We start from the raw sequence: 26,158 nt of genomic DNA on the forward strand, positions 1-26,158 counted from the left end.
CAACTTATGGTCTCAGTAGCACTCTTTTGGCTAATTCAAATTTTGTTTACAGATACCAAGAAAGTCACAAAAATCTAACATCTTAAAATAAAAATACTGGCACAACGAAATGTAGAGAAAGAAAATTGCTTTTATTAGTTTCTTTAACATTAATAGTCAACTCTAGAGAGAGACTGCTAACTCACAGTGGAGTTCTATTTTTTTATTTATACACTTTAAACTTAACATTACTAAAACAGGAGGGAAGGGGGCAGAGCACAACCTTTAAAAGAATGACAGAGCCCGAGGACACAACATGAACTGATTAGAACCAAACAAGCCCAAGATGGCAGACAGTCGAAGTCCACTAGACTCTGAGCCTCAGTATACTCTCACTGTAATACATGCATGCTTAGTCACTCAGCTGTGTTCAGCTTTTTGTGGTCCCATGGACAGCAGCCCACCAGGCTCCTCAGTCCATAGGGATTCTCCAGGCAAGAAAACTGGAGTAGGTTGCCATGCCCTCCTCCACAGGATCTTCCCAACCCAGGGATCGAACCCAGGTCTTCCACATTGCAAGCCAGATTCTTTACCAACTGAGCTACCAGGTAGCGAACTGAATGACACACCCACAGGCACCGTGACATTTCCAAAGTCGGCCATAAAGGTCAAAAAGTGCATGGTGGTGCAATTTCTGGAAACCCCTCAGTTCAGTCGCTCAGTCATGTCCGACTCTTTGTAACCCCATGAATCACAGCACGCCAGGCCTCCCTGTCCATCACCAACTCCTGGAGTTCACCCAAACTCACATCCATTGAGTCAGTGATGCCATCCAGCCATCTCAACCTCTGTCGTCCCCTTCTCCTCCTGCCACCAATCCCTCCCAGCATCAGAGTCCTTTCCAATGAGTCAACTCTTTGCATGAGGTGGCCAAACTACTGGAGTTTCAGCTTTAGCATCAATCCTTCCAAAGAATACCCAGGACTGATCTCCTTTAGGATGGACTAGTTGGATCTCCTTGCAGTCCAAGGGACTCTCAAGAGTCTTCTCCAACACCACAATTCAAAAGCATCAATTCTTTGGGGCTCAGTTTTCTTCACAGTCCAACTTTCACATCCATACATGACCACTGGAAAAACCACAGCCTTGACTAGATGGACCTTTGTTGGCAAAGTAAAGTCTCTGCTTTTGAATATGCCATCTAGGTTGGTCATAACTTTCCTTCCAAGGAGTAAGCATCTTTTAATTTCATGGCCACAGTCACCATCTGCAGGGATTTTGGAGCCCCAAAAAATAAAGTCTGACACTGTTTCTACCATTTCCCCACCTATTTCCCATGAAGTGATGAGACCAGATGCCATGATCTTCGTTTTCTGAATGTTGAGCTTTAAGCCAACTTTTTCACTCTCCTCTTTCACTTTCATCAGTGGGCTTTTTAGTTCCTCTTCACTTTCTGCCATAAGGGTGGTGTCATCTGCATATCTGAGGTTATTGATATTTCTCCCGGCAATCTTGATTCCAGCTTGTGCTTCTTCCAGCCCAGTGTTTCTCATGATGTACTCTGCATAGAAGTTAAATAAGCAGGGTGACAATATACAGCCTTGACATACTCCTTTTCCTATTTGGAACCAGTCTGTTGTTCCATGTCCAGTTCTAACTGTTACTTCCTGACCTGCATATAGGTTTCTCAAGAGGCAGGTCAGGTGGTCTGGTATTCCCATCTCTTTCAGAATTTTCCACAGTTTATTGTGATCCACACAGTCAAAGGCCTTGGCATGGTCAATAAAGCAGAAATATATGTTTTTCTGGAACTCTCTTGCTTTTCTGATGGTCCAGCAGATGTTGGCAATTTGATCTCTGGTTCCTCTGCCTTTTCTAAAACCAGTTTGAACATCTGGAAATTCACGCTTCACGTATTGCTGAAGCCTGGCTTGGAAATCCCTACTCCTTGCCAAAATGGTTGGAATACTCCTCTCACTCATTAGCTTATGAAATATCCACCCCCCCATCCCCCACGTATAAAAACTGACAAACCCATACTCTGTGCCTCTCTCGCCTTCTGAGATGGCTCACACCATGGAGTGTGTTTCTTTCTAAATAAATCCACTTCTTATCTATTACTTTGTCTCCCACTGAATTCTTTCTGCTATAAGACATCAAGAACTTCAGCTTCATTAAGCCTGATACAAGGTGTGTGATCTCATTAAAAGACAGTAAATTCAAATCCCAATCAGAGTTACAGTTTCATTACTACTTAATTATCAATAGACACAAGTCTGTAAAAATTTGTTTTCTCTGAAGATTTTAAAAAGGTCTCAATAGAGACATCATAAATTCACAAATTACAAATCCTTTCAGTTCAATTCCCCTGCTTTGACCAATATAGAAACATGAAGAAAGAAATACAAATACAAAAAACATAATTAAGACATTTTTCTACTGTTTTACTTTGCAATTTAATTTGTACACAACCTCATAATTCAACATGTGAAATGACCTACGCACAGATTTGCTCTTTGCAGTACTATTTGTAACAGTAAAAGACTAAAATGAAGCAAGTATCCATCAATTATTGGATTACGAACAAAGTGAGTAAACGTGATGGAATTCCAGCTGAGCTATTGCAAGTTCTAAAAGATGCCATGAAAGTGCTACACATTCAATATGCCAACAAATATGGAAAACTCAGCAATGGGCACAGTAAAGGACAGAAACGGTATGGACCTAACAGAAAAGAAGATGTTTAAAAAAAAGGTGGCAAGAATACACAGAAGAACTATACAAAAAAGATCTTCATGACCCTGATAACCACAATGGTGCGATCACTGGACTAGAGCCAGACATCCTGGAGTCCAAAGTCAGGTGGGCCTTAGGAAGCATCATGATGAACAAAGTTAGTGGAGGTGATGGAATTCCAGCTGAGCTATTTCAGGTTCTAAAAGATGATGCTGTTAAAGTATTGTACTCAATATGCCAGAAAATTTCAAAAATTCAGCAAGGGCCACAGGACTGGAAAAGTTCAGCTTTCATTCCAATCCCAAAGAAAGGAAATGCCAAAGAATGTTCAAACTACCACACAACTGGATTCATCTCACATGCTAGCAAAGTAATGCGCAAAATTCCCCAAGTCAGGCTTCAACAGTATGTCAACCGAGAACGTCCAGATGTCCAAGCTGGATTTAGAAAAGGCAGAGGAACCAGAGATCAAATTGCCAAAATCCACTGGATCACAGAAGAAGCAAGAGAGTTCCAGAGAAACATCTACTTCTGCTTTACTGACTACGCCAAAGCCTTTAACTGTGTGGATCACAACAAACTGTGGAAAATTCTTAAAAGAAATGGGAACACCAGACCACTTTAATCGTCTCCTGCGAAACCTGTATGCAGGTCAAGAAGCAACAGTTAGAACTGGACATGGAACAACAGACAGGCTCCAAATTGGGAAAGGAGTACGTCAAGGCTACATATTGCTACTCTGCTTCAGTTCAGTCACTCAGTAGTGTCTGAATCTTTGTAACCCCATAGACTGCACAAGCTTCCCTGTCCATCACCAACTTATTTCCTTTAGGATTGACTGGTTGTATCTCCTTGCAGTCCAAAGGACTCTCAAGAGTCTTCTCCAACACCACAATTCAAAAGCATCAATTCTTTGGCGGTCAGCTTTATCACCCTGCTTATTCTTTACGTCACCCTACTTATTTAACTTATATGCACAGTACATCATGAGAAATACTAGGCTAGATGAAGGAGATTCAACCAGTCAATCCTAAAGGAAATCAGTCCTGAGTATTCATTGGAAGGACTGATGCTGAAGCTAAAGCTCCAAAACTTTGGCCACCTGATGGGAAGAACTGACTCCCTAGAAAAGACCCGGATGCTGGGAAAGTTTGAAGGCGGGAGGAGAAGGGGCCTACAGAGGATGAGAGGGTTGGATGGCATCACCAACTCAATGAACATAAGTTTGAGTAAGCTCCAGGAGTTAGTGATGGACAGGGAAGCCTGGTGTGCTGTAGTCCATGGGGTCACAAAGAGTCGGACACTACTGAGTGACTAAACTGAACTAAAATGAAGCATAAGCAGGTATCAAGATTGCCAGGAGAAATATCAATAACTGTAGATACGCAGATGACACCAACCCTTATGAGAAAGCAAAGAGGCTAAAGAGCCTCTTGAAGAAAGTGAAAGATGAGAGTGCAAAAGCTGGCTTGAAAGTCAATATTCAAAAAACTAAGATCATGGCATCCGGTCCCATCACTTCATGGCAAACAGATGGGGAAACAATGGAAATAGTGACAGACTTTATTTTCTTGGGCTCCAAAATCACTGCAGATGGTGACTGCAGCAATGTTATTAAAAGACACTTGCTCCCTGGAAGAAAAGCTACAACCAACCTAATCAGCATATTAAAAAGCAGAGACATTACTTTGCCAACAAAGGTCCGTGTAGTCAAGGCTATGGTTTTTCTAGTAGTCATGTATGGATGTAAGATTTGGACCATAAAGAAAGCTGAGTGCTGAAGAATTGATGCTTTTGAAATGTGTTGGAGAAGACTCTTGAGAGGCCCTTGGACTGCCAGTCAATCCTAAAGGAAATCAATCCTGAATATTCATTAGAAGGACTGATGCTGAAGCTCCAATACTTTGGCCATCTGATGTGAAGAGTTGACTCATTAGAAAAAACCCTGATGCTGGGAAATACTGAAGGCAGGAGGAGAAGGGGACAACAGAAGACAAGATGGTTGGATGGCCAACTCAACGGCCACGAATTTGAGCAAGCTCCCAGAGATGGTGAAGGACCGGGAAGCCTGGCATGCTGCAGTCCATAGGGTTGCAAAGAATAGGACACAGCTGAGCAACTGAACAACAAGAATAAATTAGAAATATAAAACAGCTATTGGACTGAATGAGACACATCTTTATGACTTGACAAGCACAACATAACAATGTCATAATTTATTTCACTATTTACTTAAAGACACTAACACACACACCTCATTGCTTCTATACACATTGTTTCTAGAAATAAACATAAGATTCTAGGAACATTTATGAGCTGGGGACTGTATAGAAGAGGAACATTTTATTATTTACCCCACATTTTTATTTCTGAACTATATACATTATGTATCCCTTCCCCTCAAAATGTTCAAGTTTATAAATGAGGGGCCAAATCAGTTTTCCTTAATCCTGACAACAAATTCACTGCTTTTGGATCGTAGGTTAGTCCAAGCATTAATCCAAATTGGGTAACTATGCCCAATCTCAGTAATTCATAAATTCACCATGGCAATCTATTTCCATCAACCTCCATCTACTGAAACCAAGCATGGCTCAGTTTCCCTGAGGTTCCCTGAATCCTAAAGGACACATCCACATAGTAGCTAATCAGGGAAGGGAGGAAATGCAGAATCAGAAGAGGAGCAGTCAAGAAACAACAGTGCAACCCTGGATCCAGATTCCACCTCAAGGAATACATAGAATAATATTTTTGAGTATTTTTGAGTTCTTTTGTAGGAACCAAGGTCCCCCACATCCATGTGGAGGACGGCAACTTTAGGCTGAGTGCAAGATTCTTGGAGCACTGCTCTGGTGTCAGGGAATGTTTAACAGGAGGACTCCTACGTGCTGTTTCTCAAGGATTTTCTGTTTCTTATCAGTTCCTATTCCAGGAAAGAGTAGAGCTGCACTCAGGACTGAGATCATGAGAAACAGTATCTGCTTGGATTCCTTTCTGTAACTCCCTTCAGTGACTCTTTTCAGCGTCAGCGACCTTGTATGTATTAGACTATCCATATTGTGGCTATTGATAAAGTTTCATCCTGTGTAATAGCTGAGTAATCATCTTACGAAAGATATATACACCTGCATTTCTGCTAATAAAGCACCTTTGCTCCATCAGAGCTTGGGTCCCTGTGTCTTTCTTTCTTTCTTTCTCTCTCTCCCCCTCCCTCCAGCTCTCTCTTTCACTTTCTTATCATCGACTCTGGACCACCAGGTTCCAGTCCATGAAAGGACCCCAACACTGGTATCTCACCATCAACCACTCGGAAGAAAACCACTGTATGCCCTGCAGCCCTCACCCCAAATTTTGCTATAAAACTCCCCACAATCCACTGGGAAGTTCTGGGTTTTTGAGCATGAGCCACGCTCATTATCCTTCCTTGGCCCTACAATAAACCTTTCACTGCTCCAAACTGGAACCTTTATTTGACCCCACTATTTTGGGTACACAAATTTTGTTTGGTAACACTACTAACTATAGTTTTACAGTCTTCGGAACATTTTTTTTTTCTTTTGTTTTTGTCTTTTGGCCACGCCACATGACGGATCTGAGTTTTCCGATCAGGGATCAAACTTACACCCTCTGTAGGAGAACCACTGGACCACCAGGGAAGTCCCCATATGATTTTATTTCTAAATAGATTCTTCATATAGCTAACTGTTTTCTGTTCATTAGTTTCTGATATGTATGACCACCTAGAGAAAAAGTCTACCTTCAAAAATTAACTACTCAAGGTAAAGCATGAACCAAAAGATTTTCAGATTACACCTCTTAAAATGGATGAAAACATTTTTTTTAATGTTGAATAACTCAGAGTCACAAAACATTTCCAAAACAATTTCATAACTAGTTTCACAAAGACATACAAGGAGATAAATTCCAATACTGCAAAGTATTTTTACTTGGAGTCTCACAATAATAATGAATAAATGACAGGCAAAGCCCAGGGGTTTATCTCCTTTTTTCTCAGATGCCTTTAAAACAATAGCAAGAGCATTAGAAACAAAAGAACCTAAAATCAGTACAATAAGAAGGTCATGAGCACATGAAAGATGTCAAAAAATTCTTGAAGATAGACAGGTAAGACAGACTGAGCACAGCAAACCAAAGCCCAGGATGAGCACTTTAATAGGAAAACACTAGAGATATTTTCACTAAGATCATAATAAGGCACAAATGCCCACTTAACATTATTACTATTAAACATAGCATTGGTCTATTTTACTTAATACAATCAGAACAAACAACAATTGAGACAAGGTCCAAAACAGGCACAGTGACCTGATGCTAGGGAAAACGAAACGGATCTACCCAGCAGAGCCCTAAAGAAATTCCAGTCTTATCTAGGAAGCGAAGCGAAGTTGCTCAGTCCTGTCCGACTCTGCGACCCCATGGACTGTAGCCTACCAGGCTTCTCAGTCCATGGAATGTTCCAGGCAAGAGTACTGGAGTGGGTTGCCATTTCCTTCTCCATTATCTAGGAAAGGATCACCCAAAACACATCCAATCTCATCTGATCTCAGAAGCTACACAGGGTTGAACCTAGTTAGTACCTGGACTGGACAGTGAACAAAGCGGGACTCTGCAGAGCTCCTGGGAACAGAAGCCCCTGAGTCCCCTGTTGCTTGTTTGAAGGAACAGACTCCAGCCTCCTTGACCTTCCCTGAGTTCCAAAGGGCAGATTCAAACAGTTGCTAATCAGTGAAGGAAGGGTATACACAGACAAGGGAGGCACAGTCAAGAAACAATAGCACAGTCTTGGGGCAGGGTCCTGGTTCCACCTCAAAGGATATAGGTAACAAATCACTTTTGAGCTCTTTACACAACTAAAACCCCCAAAATGGAAAATGCCAGCATTCTTCATTCCAGAGTAGACCATCTGCCTGCTAGGTTGCTTCAGTCACATGCAGCTCTTTGCGACACTGGCCCTCCTCCAGGGGATCTTTCCAACCCAGGGATAGAAACTGTGTCTCCTGCACAGGCAGGCAGGTTCTTTACCACCTGGGAAGCCCCAGACCATCTGAGACCAGATTAAAGGAATCAGAGCAGCTCATCAAGAGACTATCTGGAATCAGAGCAGCTCATCAAGAGACTATCTGGAATCAGAGCAGCTCATCAAGAGACTATCTGAAACCAGATTAAAGGAATGTAGGCCCTGCTCCACATCCTAAACTTGTCAGCAATCCCATCCTTGGTCGGGTCCTGTCACTCAGTCGTGTCCAACTCTTTGTGACCCCATGGACTGCAGCCTACCAGGCTCCTCCGTCCATGGGATTTTCCAGGCAAGAGTACTGGAGTGGGTTGCCACTTCCTTCTCCAGGGGATCTTCCCAATCCAGGAATCAAACCCAGGTCTCCTGCATTGCAGACAGACACTTTACCCTCTGAGCCATCAGGGAAGTCCTTGAACCACTGCCATGAAACCCCTCGTCAGATCCTTCCAGGATGGGACACACAGTTTTTGAAGGCAGGAGTCCCCTGTGTCCCCACTTTGCCTAGCAAAACAATAAGGCTATTCTTTTCTATCTTACCCAAAACTCTGTCTCCAAGATTCAACTTGGCACCAGTACACAGAGGCCAAGTTTTCAGCATCAAGACTGCCAGGAAATACTGTGGGCTTTTACAAAGAGAAAGAGAGACCAGAAAGGAAAATTCCAGTCTTAAGAACAGAACCTGGAAAAGCCCATTATACAGCCTAACAGAAAGAAGTCTACCAGCAGCCTGTCCATATAAATGTGGCTCCTGTTTAGCCTCGCTATTCCCTTAGTTTTATGTAAGTATAGACAGCTATGAATCACCTAATATTTGCAAAAAGATTACAGAACAAAAGATAAATACAAAAAACTTTTTAAAAAAACCTGAAACTAGAGGAAACAGAGGTGACTTACACAACAAGGAGAAATTTGAAGATACAATCAGAATGTTTAAAAACATTTGTGAGGATAGTACATTCATAAAACAAAAATAGGATGTAATGAAAAGGAACATGCAGAAGACAAAAGGTTGAAAAATTTAAAAATGTTTCCAAAATTAAAACATCACCAGATAGAAGATAAAATTCAAAGATTTGGCTCAAAACAAAAAACAAATAAGCAAGTTTTTTAAAAAATAAAAAAACAAAACAACAAAACAAAAACAGGAGACAATCAATCTAGGAGGTCTAATGTAAAAACAATTAAACAAAAAAAAACTTAACAATTTGATTAAACACCAGGCAGAGGAGATGAATCTCAAAAGAAGACATAAAGATGGTCAACAGGCACATGCAAAGATATTCAACATCACTAATTACTAGGCAAACACAAATCAAAACCACAATGAGGTATCACCTCACACATGCTAGAGCTAGAACTGCTATTATCAAAAAGGCAAAAAATAACAAGTGTTGACAAGAATGTGGAAAAAAGGGAACCCTCATGGAGAAGGAAATGGCAACCCACTCCAGTGTTCTTGCCTGGAGAATCCCAGGGACAGTGGAGCCTGATGGGCTGCCGTCTATGGGGTTGCACAGAGTCGGACACGACTAAAGCGACTTAGCAGCAGCAGCAGCATGCACTGTTCATGGGATTTTGTGCAGCCACTATGGAAAATATTAACTGTTAATTGCTCAGTCACATTCAACTCTTTGCAACCCCCATGGGCTGACTATAGCCTGCCAGGCTCCTCTGTCCATGGAATTTCAGGCAGAAATACTGGAGTGGGTAGCCATTCCCTTCTTCAGGGGATCTTCCAGACCCAGGGATCAAACCCAGATCTCCTGCATTGCAGGCAGAGTCTTTACCATTTTGGGTTGGCAAAAAAGTTCACTTATCCATAAGATGCTATGGAAAAACCTGAAAGAACTTTTGGGCCAACCCAATAGTATGTTGATTCGTCAAAGATTAACAATAGAATTACCATGTTATCAAGCTATTCCACTTCTGGGAATTCATCCACAGATTATAAAAACACTAATTTGAAAATATGTGTATTCCCCACTCCTTGTTCATTGCAGGATTATTTATAATAGCCAAATCATGGAAACACCTTAAGTGCTCATCACCAAATGAATGGATTAAAATGTATGATATATATGCAACAGAATATTAATCAGCCATAAGAAAGAAAGATAGTGCTAACTCGTGTCCAACTGTTGAGACCCTATGGACTGTGGCTCTCCAGCCTCCTCTATCCATGGGGTTCTCCAGGCAAGAATACTGGAGTGGGCTGCCATTTTCCTCTCCAGGGGATCTTCCTGACCCAGGAATAGAACCCAGGTGTCTAGTATTGCAGGCAGATTCTTTACCAATTGAGCTACGTGGGAAGACCAATCAGCCATAAAAAAAGATGAAATCTTGCTATTTGCAACAACATGGATGGATTTTGAAGGTATTGTGAAAGTGAAATACATTAGAGAAAGACATATACTGTAAGATTTCACTCATATGTGGAATCAAACAGATGAACAAAAAACAAAATAAAGGAACAAACCAAACACATAGATACAGAGAAAAGAAGAGTGGTTACCGGAGGGAAAGGGGCCCGGGGAGGCTGAAATGGGTAAAGGGAATCAACTGTATGGTAACAGAAATTAAATTTCAGTGGTAAGCGCATTAGTGCATAGTGAAGTAGAAACAGAATATTGTACATAGGAAACTTACATAATGTTAGATGCCATTGTTATCTCAAGAAAAAAAATAGTAATAATACAAAGGCTGTACTAAATTTTTAAAAAGGCCAAAACCACTGGCAAAGAGAAAAATATATATAAAATATTAGGGAAAAAAAGCTCAGCTATAAAGCCAGTTGTCTTCCAACTTAAATCATCTACCTCACCACCAGGGATTCCCTCATAGCTCAATTGGTAAGGAATCTGCATGTGTTGCAGGAGACCTGGGTTCGATTCCTAGGTTGGGAAGATCCCCTGGAGAAGGAATTGGCAACCCACTCCAGTATTCTTGCCTGGAGAATCCCATTGACAAAGGAGCCTGGCAGGTTCCATAGGGTTGCAACAGTCGGACACGACTTAGCGACTAAACCACCACAACCACCTCACCACCAAGGTCATCACTGAAACTGCAGAATACAATGGGTAAGAGAATTTTAAGCTTTAAATGAAGGGAAATTTGGGTAATATGCAGAGTGTGGAGAACCTATGCGATATAAACTACTTTCAATGACAATAGATATTTGAGGACAATGGGGTTAGTCATCTCCAAACCAAAATTCAATTCCAAGCCAAATTATGTACCACATATGTAGTACTAATCTATGAATTTCATTCCACAATAGCATACGAAGTTTAAAGAAATACGTAAAACAGAGACTGAGTCTGATAAAAGTTGATAGCCTCTGCTGTTGTTATACCAGAGAAGGCAATGGCACCCCACTCCAGTACTCATGCCTGGAAAATCCCATGGACGGAGGAGCCTGGTGGGCTGCAGTCCATGGGGTTGCTGAGGGTCCGACACGACTGAGCAACTTCACTTTCACTCTTCACTTTCATGCATTGGAGAAGGAAATGGCAACCCACTCCAGTGTTCTTGCCTGGAGAATCCCAGGGACAGTGGAGCCTGGTGGGCTGACGTCTATGGGGTCGCACAGAGTCAGACACGACTGAAGGGACTTAGCAGCAGCGGCAGCAGCTGTTGTTATACACTAAAACATAAAACTAAAACTAAGAGTCATAACTAAAAGCACAGAAGCCTTCCAACTAGTATATGAAGAAGTAACAGTATAATTAGAATATCACTACTCCATACGAATTGTGATTAATGGAACTCCAGGTGTGTATGTGTGGCAGTCACTCAGTCGTGTCTGAATCTTCACTGTCCCATGGACTGACTGTAGCCTGCCAGGTTCCTCTGTCCATGGGAATTCTCCAGTAAAGAATACTGGATTGGGTAGCCATTCCCTTCTCCAAAGCATCTTCCCAACTCAGGCATCGAACCTGGGTTTCCTGCACTGCAGGTGGATTCTTTACCCCTGAGCCACCAGGGAAGCCCACATTGCAATGGAGCTTTCATCAAATTATCAACTTGTGCTACATATGCAAGTCTGTTCTGGCTTTTCTATTCTACCCCACTGGTTTATTTCACAATCCACTTACCCATACTATCCTACATTAATTACTGTAGCTATGCTGCTGCTGCTGAGTCGCTCCAGTTGTGTCCACCTCTGTGCGACCCCATAGACGGCAGCCTACCAGGCTCCCCCATCCCTGGGATTCTCCAGGCAAGAACACTGGAGTGGGTTGCCATTTCCTTCTCCAATGCATGAAAGTGAAGAGTGAAAGTGAAGTCGCTCAGTCGTGTCTGACTCCTCGCCACCACATGGACCTCAGCCCACCAGGCTCCTCCATCCATGGGATTTTCCAAGCAAAAGTACTGGAGTGGGTCGCCATTGCCTTCTCCGACTGTAGCTATACAAGTGTCTTAATATCAAATGATATAAGCCTCTAAAATTTTTATTCTTAAAGACTAACTTTATCATGATTCTCAAACTTTTAGATCTCAAGATCTCTTCATATTTCTAAAAATTATTGAGGACCTCAAAGAACTTCTTTCTTTGTGGGTGATATCTATCAATATTTACCTTAGATAGATATTAAAATTTAATATTTAACATCAACTAATTTAAAATAAAATAAATATTACACATTAGCAAATATTTGCTATTAATTACTATATTTTCCCCTCCAAAATTAATGAGAACAGTGGCATTATTTTACAGTTGTACAAATCTCTTCAATGTCTGGCTTAACAGACAACTATGTTTTCACATGAGTGACTAGTTTACTTCATTTACAAAAAACATCCATCAAATGGTCATGTCTTAAAAAAAAACATAGTCCATCTCTCAGTGGCTTTTTCAGGCAAACATGGTGTTCCATGACAAAGGTGGCTATTTAATAGTTCAGCTCATATTTCAAACAAGACCATGAGTTTTTTTCTCAAAATAACCATCACGCTTGCATATACAGCAAAAGTGATTCATGCATACTTCTCCTTTCAGTACATGGAACACTAAAAAGATGTGTGACCTCTTAATGTGCCCTGTATACTATACAATATTTAATATGTTGTGTACATTTTTCTTCAATTTTTTTTTTAAAAGGCATTACATACAGTACAGTGATAACTACAGTCCAGTTTGGTGACAATGACTTGATTCCAGTTGGCTTGGTGCCAGCAGTTAACCCACCATTGCTTTTGCACATCATTTTGTTTTGGCAAAATCAATGCAGGGAAAAGGTAAGTAACATCTTATTGTTGATATGAAAACAGTTTTGATCTCCCAAGGCCCCTCCTGAATGTGTATGGGGGGACACCCAGAAGAATACGAACCATGCTCTGAAATATTCTTGGTCCTTTCCATTACCACAGATTTTGGACTCAGCTTCTTAATTTACACACACACACACACACACAGGACCCTGCTAAGTTTTTCTTTGGAATTACATTGAATCTTTAGATCAACTTGGGAAAAACAGACATATTGTTACACATTTACTTTACTAAGTCTTTAATTCCTTTAGCAATACTCCATAGTTTCTATGTGGAGTTTTTATACATCTTTTCCTTTTCTTTTTCTTTTAAAGACATCCTTCTTATAATTTATTCCTAGGTGTTTGATATTGCTTGATGATATTATAAATCGTATCTTTTTAAACTTAGCTTTTAACTGACCTCTATTCACACCATATACATAAAACAGAGCTGCTTCAAGAAAACAGAATATCTTCATGATCCTGAGAAATCTTTGCCCAGTCCAAGACAGTAACACTTGGACTGGTTTCTGAATGAGCATCAGTCTTTCTGAATGACAAAGTATTCTTTTTTTTGCGGGGGGTGGGGGGGTGGCGCAAGGCACACTTAAAGCAGTGAAAGCACCAACTCCTAACCACTGGACAGACAGGCAGTTGCCCAAAGTATTGTTACTCTCATTCCACTACTTCAGCTATATCAAACCTATCAGGCATGTCTGTTAATGTCTCAAGAATGGAATTTTTCCAGCCTTTATTTAACTGTCCTCCCCCTCTCCTCCTACTGTTCCATCATTCATTTTCCAACCATATTTCTCACATATTTAAAAACAAACCAACCTAGAAAGAGCAAAGATGACAATAGCAGCACTGAAGAATAAACACCACTTAACAAGGGAAGAAGCTGCACTTGGGGAGTGTAGCTCCTCTGCCATACAGTAAACTCCCAACAATGCACAGTCCAAGCCCAAAGAACGCACACAAGATAAGAAAAGAAAAACACACTGGAGACACACCAAAATGTCAGTGCGCTGGGTGGAGAGATTACAGGGGTTGGTGTCTGCATCTTTTTTCATGTTGTTATCCCCTATTTCAACAGTAAATTATAATTCTTCCATTATCATAAAATAAACAATAAAAGTTTATTTTACAATTTTAATATGTAGTAATATTCAATTTTAATATGCAGTATTTTTCAAGAAACAGCAAAACGGGCATATTCATAATGTACTGTGATGGGAATGTGAATTGACACGATAATTGTCGAAGGAAACAGCATTTTGCAAAAAAATATTTGGAAAATGTACCCCTAAATCTATAGGTCAGCTATCAAATGTAGCTAATATAACAGTAGCCAATGTTACCACTTTACTACTACTGCGGAAGGGGGGATAAAGAAGATTTTAGTTTTTAGTAGATTCCTGCCTATTCTGTCTTCATTAAAACCAGCCAGATTGTCAGGCAGGGCATGGAGTTAAAATGAACACAAAACTGGCATTTTCCCTATCTAACAGACAAATTTTTAAGTACTACTTCTTCCATTATATGCCTAAAATGTTCTCACTTCAAAAAAGGTAGAAATACAGAAAAGCATAAATATGACAGTTGCTTGCATTTTCTGATAGTAAAATAATCCTGAAATCTATCAAATACCAAGTTCCTATTTACGTTTATGATGCAGACTCATACTTAGGAATGAATATCTCATTTATTTGCAACAAATATCTTTAAAATTCAGTACACACAACAATTCTTCAATAAACGTATCAGTATATATATTTCTACACCCTTTCCTAAGAGCCTCTGTTAGATAAAATCAAAAAGTGGAATTGCTCGGTCAAAGGATATTCACACATTAAAATTTTATTTCTTGGACTATACTAACAGTTGAATATCTAAGAGTTATCTGTTTCCCTGTCCTCATCAACACTGGGTGTTAAGACAAGAACTTCAGTATCCCACCCCCCAAATACCTCTTATTGGCTAGAAATTCTTCCATTTCCCCCTTTCTCATGGTTGCTATATATGGCTTGTAAATTCATTTTGTTTGGTGACGAATAATATGTATACAGAATAGACTTCCTATGCTCAGCCTAGCCCTGCATATAAAAGCTCGATGTTCACTCTGAATATCTCACTTTCCCTCAGAGTCCTGAGCAACCTGGGATTCCATACATCAATCTTTAATTTTCACAAACAGAGAAAGGCACACAACCTAAAACTTCATTTAAGGTTAGGAGTACTTGAGAGAAGATTATTCTGTTGATGATTTTTATTTACTTAAAGGACAAAAATAAAATTAAATGAAAACTATGAAAACTTCAAAGTCTGACTGACTACTGGGTACTATGTTCCACAGCAAGCAGGAGAAAGAAAAGAGATAATGAGTTTCTAGAGTCTTACACTCCAAGATGATGTCTGATGTGAAGAACCTAGACACATTACACATAAAACTCAAGATTTTTAACAGCTGCTTAACATACTTTTTTAACTGAGTTAAGAAAGCTCCTTATTTTGGAGGTGAGAATGCAGAAGCAACATAGCATTGCTTGAACCAAGAAAACTTCATTATAAACTGTGGCTGTAGCCAGTCTTCTATGGCGCAATGATGGTGAGGATGGAGATAACCATAATCACATTCTGGAATCCCAAGCTAAAAATTGTTTAAGAGGAAAAAGAATGTAAGGTTTTCTCTGAAGCACCCTGTCATTAAGAGACAGCTTGACACTATGTGCATCTCTATCTTTAAGACCTACTGCGCTGTCCCGTGCTTAGTCACCAAGTCGTGTCTGTGTCTGACTCTTCTTTGGGACCCCATGGATCTCAGCCCCTAGCCTGTTCTCCAGGCAAGAATTCTGGAGTGGGTTGCCATGCCCTCCTCCTGGGGATCTTCCCAACCCAGGGATCAAACTCAGGTCTCCCTCATTGCAGGCAGATTCTTTAACAACTGAGCCACCAGGGAAGCCCTGAAGACCTACTACTGACACTAAATTTAGGTTCTGTAAGAATTTCTCTGGATTTTGTCAAGGTTAAGCAATGAGGAAGGCAGGATCCTCACCAGTGATGCTCTGAGCAAGGGCCAGGTCTAACGACACAGATATAATGGTTGCTCTATCACTACTCACTGCTCATAACAAGACTTGGAGAAATCATCCAGTCCAAAAGTCCTTATGACAGGACACGGTGGAGCCAATAATCAACAGGTACCTAACAAAATCCTTTTAAGACACAATGAAGCATGACTTCAAAGGCTGTGACCCAGATCCCAAGGTTGGCAAGCAGGAAAGGATTAGTGCTAATTAAATATGACTAACTGGCTACCCTAGAGGCAGAGAAGTGGTATTAATCACTACATATACAATGCTGTAATTAGCTTTTAAAAAAAATAAGCTTTGTGCTTTCAAGGTAAGGAAAAAGTGACACTGGACCAAATGCAAGACACATCCACCAACTTAGGCACTCAATCAAGTCGCTAGTTCCCAGTCACTATTTATATCTCTAACACTGTATAACAGTATAGTTTATATGCTTCACTCAGTTTTTAATGCAATTCTGACCATTCAACTTGAGTAAACAAAAAACATTATGTGAAAAAAGAAATAGGAAATTAAAGAGCCTATCTACCCAACAAGCTACTAAAATGTAGCTTTCTATCTCTGATACGCACATTACAAACTCATCATGAAGATCAAATAAAATACATGTAAAGCAAATGGAATAACACTTATCATAAAGGCTCAATAAATATTACAATTTTTAAAAGCCAAGTTCAATAAACATGGACTGTATATAACTGAACACAGTATTTTACACACACACACACCCCACACACACACACTATGATGGGTCTAGCTAGCATAAAAATACATTTTACAGTGCTTTATATAACCCATGCAGCATACAATCTATTATTAGTGACCTAAGGCACTATGCAGGAAGCACACTGTCTCTCGCCTTCACTCCCCAAATAATGTTCCAAAGGAATTCTCATGTTCAAACCCCACCTATCTCACAATCAAAAGGTGAATCGCTAACTCCACCCAGAACTGTCCTGGTCCTATTCATTCTCTTTCATTGAAATGAAAAGAAGTCCTGAAAAGTCGTCTCTTCCGGCCACTTTGGAAGTCTGTAGCATCTGGTTAATGTTATAGATCACAAAAACTACAAAAGACCTTAGGAATGCCTCAGTCAGGTTTTCTCCTCTGTTCCACACAGCACCAAGGAGATTCTGGGCACTCGATACTGTCTCTGAGAATAAAAAGCCAGTATTCATCAAATTACCCCTCTTTGCTGCCAAAGAACAATGGGACTTCAGTAATTTTCTCCTGTTACAGCACAACAGATAGGGTATGACTTCAATATTAGCAAAATGTCAAGACCACTCCAAAGTGCACTTGCTCTACATCAACATGAGGGCTGGTTAGCACGGTGTCGTGCTCTGGCCAGAGACTGCCCCTAATTTCATTCAGCTGTTTGAAAATGAGAGCCAAAGGTGAGAAAACACTACAACCTCTCAACTCTGAGAACAAAAAAAATCCAAAAACAAATGCCTCAAATGTCTATATCTCTTCTTCATAATTCAAAAGAATGGCACAGGGTAAATTCCTTAAGTTTACAAGCTGGGGACCTTGTTATTTTTTAATCAAGCAGTTAGTGAGCTCCCTAACTGAGAATATATTCAGAAAATGTGTTCAACATGACTGAATGATCGTGTAGTCTATGTAATTTCCATGTTCAACAAAGGGATGTCTTGATAATTCCACTGTAATATACTCTCTCAGTCTTTGTGAAAGATGAAAAATACTTCACTAGTTTTTCCATTCCAAGCAATCTGTTAAAGGAAACCAACATTTCTTATAAACAGATTCCAAGCTATCAGGAGGGTAAATTAAAAATATACTTGTGTGTTTTGGATACATTTTTAAAACCATTTGTCAGATTCTCATTCTGGCAAGTCTTATGACTGGCCACATAACTTCTTGAGCTTAAAATGAATCTTTATATTCTAGCTTCTTCCAATTAAATGATAAATGCATATGGCTCTTCAGCATTTATTAGTTACCTGTATCTTTAAGAAAATTGTAAAATATGTATTCATGTTTCATCTCTTTCAGCAAAAAGTAACTTACTTTCCTATTTTTTGAAATACCCCTATTTTTAGGTTAAATGACTGTTCCCACATTATCTGGCCTGATTATCTTTTCTAACAAAGGACCCTAAGTCACACAGAACATATTAATACTAACTCTCACCAATCTAAGCACAGTGCTCCCTAAAAAAACTGAAAAAAAAGAAATTATATATGATGTTAACTATTGAGGAGGATCAAGCTCTCTGAAAAGATTTGGAAAAAAGAGATTCTACTATCTTTTCATCTAGTATGTATCTAGTCATACATTTCCTGTCTTAGAAGATCTCTGCGTCCATTTCTGAAAAGAGAAGTACAAGATAAACAAAGGTCAGGGGAATTATGGAGTGTTGTGAAGACCAAACCAGAGTTTCAGGAATTCTCCAAACGTGTTTGAGCCCGAAGAAGACACTTAGATACAATATCGACATTCAGGACTAAAGAGGAAGGGACAATTTTTTTAAATAAAGTTATTACGTTTTATTTCCATATATAAACAGCTTTAAAGACAAGCATAACTAGTGAAGGGCTGAATAAAAGAATAAAGATTGTGAACAAAAGTTGAAGAACTTCTTTAACACAAGGGGACAAAAACACCGCATCCCCCTACACCCACCGCCCTGGGCACAAGCTGCTCCCTGCCCACACCCATGCTCACCTGTTTCCTTTTACCTGAAAGATGCCCCCTAATCTCTCAAAGGCTGAGTAAATGCCAACTCCTTCTGAAGCTTTCCGACACTGAGAGTCAGTAACTGCCTGTTTTCTGAGTTCAAACATTCTGTTATACCTCTAAGATGCACCTACTGCAGACAACACTTAAAAAGACCTTCATCTATGCCTAAATCTTACCACCAGCAGATGAAAAGACCAACCACCATTCTCCCCAAATACAAACCAGGGACTGAATTTCACTTTTCATTCCATCAATGCCCAGAGCAGATGCAAGTGAGTGAGCAGTAAAGAATAGAAAGTTTTCATCCCAGAGGCCCTCCAAAATAAATAAATAAAAGGTCCTGTATCCTACAAAGTCAAGAGACACTTGTCTGGGAACCAGATCTTGGATTCTAGTTCTTGGACCCTAATAACTATATTTTTTTCTAGGAATCTGGAGAAGACCAGCATTTCCCAAAATGGTGTCTGCTGGACACTGTTCTGCAAGATGCTAATAGATAACTTAAATGATTGGAAAAGTCCAGATTAAAAAGCCAACATGGTTACCTGACTGCATAACATGTGCGGGGCTTTAAAATGCTAATATAAACTATAAATTTTCAAGATAAGACTACATAATGAAGCCCTTAGTGAACTGATTTGAGCAAGATTGTTGAGTTTGGAAAATGCTTCCCAAAGGTTGTTTTAGTTTTGTTTCTTTCAGTTGTCATAGTATTACTCAAAACATCAGACCAACTTCTAAACAGTTCTTACCTGATATGTGTTGCGGGCAGAGATTCGTATTGGCGCGACAAAAAGAGTTCCCTATGTTTCAACTGATGTTTCTGTTTATCGGTCAAGTCAGCCTCAACTGTTGTTTCAGATTCTTCCTCAATTTCTTCTACACAAATAAAATTCAAAAAAGGCATTATTACAAACTGTATTATCTATTTTGGTTATTAAGATAGACTGAATCAGGCTTTAATTCAATATTTTGTTCAAATTAATTTGATTTTAAACTTACACATTTAACTTGCAATATGAATTACAACCATAACATTTAGTTACCTAGGCCTCAAAGGAAGAACTCTAATTTTAAGATGGCAGATGAAACAATGCATATATCTTATGTATCTTTCTTCCCCCAAGAAATCACACCAAAATAGCAATGAAAATATACCAACATTTCAATGACAATAAAAAATGAAGCAACAATGGAAGATTCTCAACAATAACAGTTTTAGAAGATGGAAAGGAGATGTTAAAAAACATAAACTACACACAGTCACGAGGAGGAAGTGACAATCTATGTGTGTACAGAAAGGGATGCTATGGAGAAGTGTAGCACACAGCATGTACTGACTCAATCCTTGAAGCTACCAAGTATTGTGAGAAGGGAAAAGTGGGGTGAGATCAAAAAAGCAGGAGAAAAGCATCAAAAGTCTGTCTATAATACAATAACTGAATCCCAGAATACTCCATTTAAAAATAGTATAATCAGAAAACAAATAGTGTTAACACATTTCAAATTTGATAACACAAATAAAAAAAAAACTAATAGAAGAATTAGAAGACAACACTAATGAAATCTCCCCAAAATTAAGACAACTGAAAACCAATTAAAAAATTAAAGAAGAATTCATGTGGTCCAACATCCAACTAATAAAAGTTCCAGAAAGAAACAATAAAGAAAACAGACTCTCTTATGTCTTTTGTGTGTGTGTGGAGGGGGAGTGGTGCAGGGAGGGGAGAAGGGGGAGAAGGAAAGACTTACCAAAGAAATGATTCAAGAAAATTTCCCCTTACTAAGTGTCCAGTAAGAATGAGTGTCCTGATTGAATTACCAGCATACTTAACTTTTTTTTTAAGTAATGCCATGAGAAGACTACCACCATTTACAGGAACGAAGTATAAGCACACCAAAGAAACCAGAAGCTGCGTTGGAATCACAGATGAACAGCAATACCGCATGCTAAGATGACAGAGCAACGCCATCCAAGAGGAGACATGACAGTCAACCTAGAACTACACGGTCAACTGTCAACTCTGAAAGCAGAGTAAGGTCAAACTTGCATTCACTGAACCAAGTTCACCTTTGAACAACATGAGCTTGAACTTAACGGGTCCACTTTTATCTAGACTTAAATACAATATACTGGAAATTTTCTGGAGGTTTGCAACAATTGAAAATATTTACAGATGAACCCTGTAGCTTAGAAATATCAGGTAAGGACTTCCCTGGTGGCTCAGCGGTAAAGAATCCGCCTGCCAATGCAGGAAACACAGGTTCACTTGCTCCAAGAAAATCTCACACGCCACAGGGTAATTAAGCCCAAGTGTCACAACTACAGAGCCCACGCTCTGCAACCAGGAAGCCCACAGGCCCTAGAACCTGTGCTCCACAAGAGAAGCCCCGCGAGGGCAGGGAAGCCCTGGCACCGCAGCTACAGAGTGGTCCCCACTTGCTGCACCTAGAGAAAGCCCTCGCATAGAAACAAAGAACTAGCCAAAAATAAACAATTAATTAAAGTAAATCAATCAATCAAGAAAATTAATAAAAGCAGTCATCAATTCATAAAACATGCAGATACTAGCCTAACCTTACACAGACATGAGGTGAGTGATATTTAATAAAAATTAATACTATGTTAGTTTTCTTAGCATTTTACAACATTCCTTTCAAAGAATTACATTACCATTCATTATGCTACACTCGGAGAAGGAAATGGCACCCCACTCCAGTACTCTTGCCTGGAAAATCCCATGGACGGAGGAGCCTGGTAGGCTACAGTCCATGGGGTCGCTAAGAGTCGGACACGACTGACTGACTTCACTTTCATTTTTCACTTTCATGCATTGGAGAAGGAAATGGCAACCCACTTCAGTGCTCTTGCCTGGAGAATCCCAGGGACGGCGGAGCCCGGTGGGCTGACGTCTATGGGGTCGCACAGAGTCGGACATGACTGACTTGACTTAGCAGCAGCAGCAGGGGCCTCCCTGGTGGCTCAGACTGTAAAGAATCTGCCTGCAATGCAGAAGAACCAGGTTTGATCCCTGGGTCGAGAAGATTCCCTGGAGAAGGGAATGACTACCCACTCCAATATTCTTGCCTATGGACAGAGGAGCCTTGTGGCTACAAAGAGTCAGATACGACTGAGTGACTAACACTTATGCCTCTCTCCTGTATTTGGAAAAACTATTCATAAGCATATTATCACAGGTAAGTGATTTTTTTTTTTAATGCAACAATGTTTCCAATAGCGTACTTGCCCTAAGTACAGGCTAGGTTCCTGTGAAGCAGTCACAATCACAGGAAGCTACTATAAGGAATCATACTGCTGCTGCTTCATCATCAATGCATGTATTATTATACCCATAAATAAATATGAACTTCTTTACCATTTTTTTTCATTTCTGATGTCTAGTGTTAGGAATACAGACATCCATTGGATCATAGAAAAAGCAAGAGAATCCCAGGAAAAACATCTACTTCTCTTCATCGATTACTCTAAAGTCTTTGACTGTCTGGATCGCAATAAACTGTGGAAAATTCCTAAAGAGACGGGAATACCAGACCACCTTACCTGTCTCCTACAAAACCTGTATGCAGGTCAAGAATCAACAGTTAGAACCGGACATGGAACAATGGACTGGTTCCAAACTGGGAAAGGAATACGTCAAGGCTATATATTGTCACCCTGCTTATTGAACTTCTATGTAGATTACATCATGAGAAATGCTGGGATGAATGAAGCACAAGCTGGATTAAGATTACTGGGAGAAATATCAATAACCTCAGATATACAGATGACACCATCCTTATGGCAGAAAGCGAAGAGGAACTGAAGCGCCTCTTGAGAAAGTGAAAGAGGAGAGTGAAAAAGTTGGCTTAAAACTCAACATTCAAAAAACAAAGATGATGGCATCCAGTCCCATCACTTCACGGCAAATAGATGTGGAAACAATGAAACAGCGACAGACTGTATTTTCTTGGGTTCCATAATCACTATGGATGGTGACATGAGTTTGAGCAAACTCTGGGAGATGGTGATGCAGCCTGGGGTGCTGAAGTTTGGAACCACTCCGTTATTTCATGCCTGGTTCTAACTGTTGTTTCTTGACCTGCATACCGGTTTCGCAGGAGGCAGGTAAGATGGTCTGGTATTCCCGTCTCTTTAAGAATCTTCCAGTTTGTTGGGATCCATACCTGCAGAGGTTCAGATGCTCTGCAGCCTTCCCTGGACCAGACCAGACTGTGTATCTATGGGAACAGTATAGACTGTGTATCTACTGAGAACTCAGAGTCAAGGAAGCGGGGCTGGCTTCTCTCACAGGAAGTAAAGCCCAAGGTGTGGCCTCAGAGGCTTTAATTTTTGGACACTGACTGGCAAAACACACACTAACAGCAACATATTTCTGCTCCTCACAACCTTTTCTTACAAATTCCTTACATAAGGACCCAGGACCGCAAGAAATTTTATCGTATGTGACCCTCTAGCTGTTGTTCTTTTAAATGGTATGAGGGCAAGGACTAGACTAAGTATCAAATGTTTTCTACCCTCAAACGTTTAAAACTCTAAATTGAAAATGAACTTGCAAAAATTAAAAACTGATTTAGAAAAAGATCCACTGAGCTCAAAAACTGAATAATGTGATTTAAAATTCTTTGAATGTTCTTTATAATTAACTACTTAAATAGAAATGCAACACTAAAAGAGCCATTTACTTGCAAGTATAATAACATTTCACCAGTGGAGATCAATGAAGTTATCGCTGCACTGGCACTATTAGCACCAGCAAATATCACATACGAAATTATACTCTTCACCTAATTAGGACTTGATAAATTGTTGTTCCACAAAACACAGCTAACCGAATTCTAATGTATACCCTATAGGGCTAAAATAGCAGCAAGCTCTACAAATAATGGTAACAACAGCAAATCTTATTTTCTTGTACAATCTCTTGATATTGGGTGAAAAGGAATAAAATTTCTTAAGTTCAACCTAAGCAAACATAGAAATCACCAAAACAGCATCTAAAACTCATTTTCTCAAGTTTACTAGTTAAATTTCATTTACATTTTTGTATATATTTATATTGGCTTCCGAACAAGAATGACTCCCATCCTTTAACATTCTAAAAACACTAAGCAAACCATAATGGCAAAAACTGACATTTAGACAACAAAAAATTTAAAAGATCAAATCTGATTATCATCAAAAAACCATGTCCATGGTAATACATTTATAATTTTTTAAAACCATTTACCAACCTTGATGGAATATCAAATTTGGTACCTTCTAAAAGTTATTAAAGTAGAAGTCCCACAATAAACAGTACAGCAGCAGAAGAGACTGATACCAGTTGGCAATGCTTCAGTGCAGTTTATTAGGCACTGAGGCACTAGGGTCATAAACTGCAGACAGAATACAGAAAGAAACCACACCAAGGGATTGTGTGAAGCTTTAACAAACAATAAATATAAATTTATTTATTTATAAAATAAGTATCACTGTACTTAACTGAGATCAACCTAGCAAGGGTCCTACAAATTTCAAAGCTTTAGACTGCAGGATGAGAAAGAATCCACGGCCCCAGAGCTCAGCAAGGCTAACTACACACACAGCCTGAAAGGGGCTAGGAAAGGCTAGCAGAAACAATGCCCGGGAAGCAGGTGTCAGAGAAGAAATTAAACTAGCTGAGTAGTGAAGAAAGAGAGCATCCAGGTATGGGGTACAGATTAATCTCCACAGCAAAACTTTAGAGACTGGGCATGTGACACGTAACTGGGCCACAAGAGGCAACACACATTCAGGTACCTGAACAAAGAGGGTCAGAACCTAGGCGAGGAAAATGCCGGAGTCCAGCTCCAGCAGCCAGGGAATCAGGCTGAAGGGGTGTCCGCGAGTATCAATGCAGCCTCTCATTCATATTTCTTGCACTGCATATTTATTTCAAGCTTAAGATTCTCTTTTATACTTTTACAAAAGCATTAGGTCAGAGATTCGACATTTTCAGTTCCCCCTAACCCAGATTTGTTGTCTCCATAAATCACTGTTGCCCCTCAAAAGGAGTTCCTTCCTCAGCGATTCTCTTATCTACTTTTTCTCATGTGTCCTTGTGAATACACTGTAACTCATGCTAATGTCTGGGCTGCATACCACATTCCTCAGTTTATTTCTTATCTTTCTACGTCCTGTTTGCCCCTAGTATCCTAAATGCACTATTTCTTAGAAAGGGCTTCTAGCTAATAATATCTCTAAAGTCCCTAATTTCTATAAGCTATAGTAGAATATGCTAACACTACAACATTCCTTGAATCTTTAGCTTCTAACTATTTTAATTATTCCTTAGACCTAAATTCAGCAAACTCTTTTGCCATAAACATTTTCCTCACAAACAGGCTTCAGACAGCAATCCCTCCTATGGCCTCAAGCTGTGGCCTATGTGCTCATCCTGGAACACTCTTGTAAAAGTCCTTAAACAAATGTCAATGATTAACTTTATGAATTATTCTCTGAGCACAGCCGCAGAAGGCTTTGTGCCTTCTCATGGTCCTCTCAAGAGCAATAAGCACCTTAATATTCCTTTTCAGTCAACTCAGCCGAGGAGAGGAAAAGACAAGTCAGAATTACAAGTCCTAACTCCTTCATCCCGGGACCGTGCCTGTGGAATGAGGAGAGGGGTCTGGGTCCGTGCCTCCATTTTATCAGTAATGCCTAACGCGGCTCCCGACAGGAAAAGTCATTACTGATTCTCAGTTCTTTTCCTGAAAGGGCTTCCCTGATAGGTCAGTTGATAAAGAACCCGCCTGCAATGCAGGAGATCCCGGTTCAATTCCTGGGTTAGGAAGATCCCCTGGAGAAGGGATAAGCTACCCACTCCAGTATTTTGGGGTTTTCCTTGTGGCTCAGCTGGTAAAGAATCCGCCTGCAATGCAGGGGACCTGGGTTCGATCCCTATGTTGGGAAGATCCCCTGGAGAAGGGAAAGGCTACCTTCTCCAGTATTCTGGCCTGGAGAATTCCACAGACTGTATAGTCATGGGGTCACAAAGAGTTGGACACGCCTGAGTGACTTTCACTTTGTTTGCCTGAACTGGGTATTTTTCAGAACTAATCAAAATTATAATTTCTACATGCTAGTTAGGATGGGGGGTGTGGCGCGGGCAGGTAGGAGGAGAGTTTTCCACAGGTTATTCTCAAACAAACATCCTCAGGTCCCCATTTTAATGAACTATCAGCCCACAATGATGATGTGAGCTGGTACAGAACATACAGAAAAGCAAGTGGTTAAAATTTTGTCTAGAACACATTTAAGAAGTACCAAAATGTTTGAAGGCATATTATTTGACTGAAAATAGCTCAGTATTGAT

At 40.0% G+C, this 26,158-nt stretch overlaps 1 protein-coding gene across 7 annotated transcripts in view; it reads right to left on the minus strand.

Moving 5' to 3' along the window:
• MTA3 (metastasis associated 1 family member 3) overlaps positions 1 to 26,158 on the minus strand; it is a 213,477-nt gene that overhangs the window by 93,799 nt on the left and 93,520 nt on the right. For all 7 annotated transcript variants that reach the window (XR_011466095.1, XM_070379671.1, XM_070379669.1 and 4 more), the window contains exon 4: positions 19,556 to 19,682. Coding sequence is in view for 6 of the 7 variants with exons in the window: in XM_070379671.1 (XP_070235772.1) it covers positions 19,556 to 19,682 (127 nt within the window). In the remaining variant the exon portion in view is untranslated. The remainder of the gene's footprint in view (positions 1 to 19,555; positions 19,683 to 26,158) is intronic.

This window comes from Bos mutus, chromosome 11, assembly GCF_027580195.1.
Source record: "Bos mutus isolate GX-2022 chromosome 11, NWIPB_WYAK_1.1, whole genome shotgun sequence".
NCBI classification, from domain to species: Eukaryota; Metazoa; Chordata; class Mammalia; order Artiodactyla; family Bovidae; genus Bos; species Bos mutus.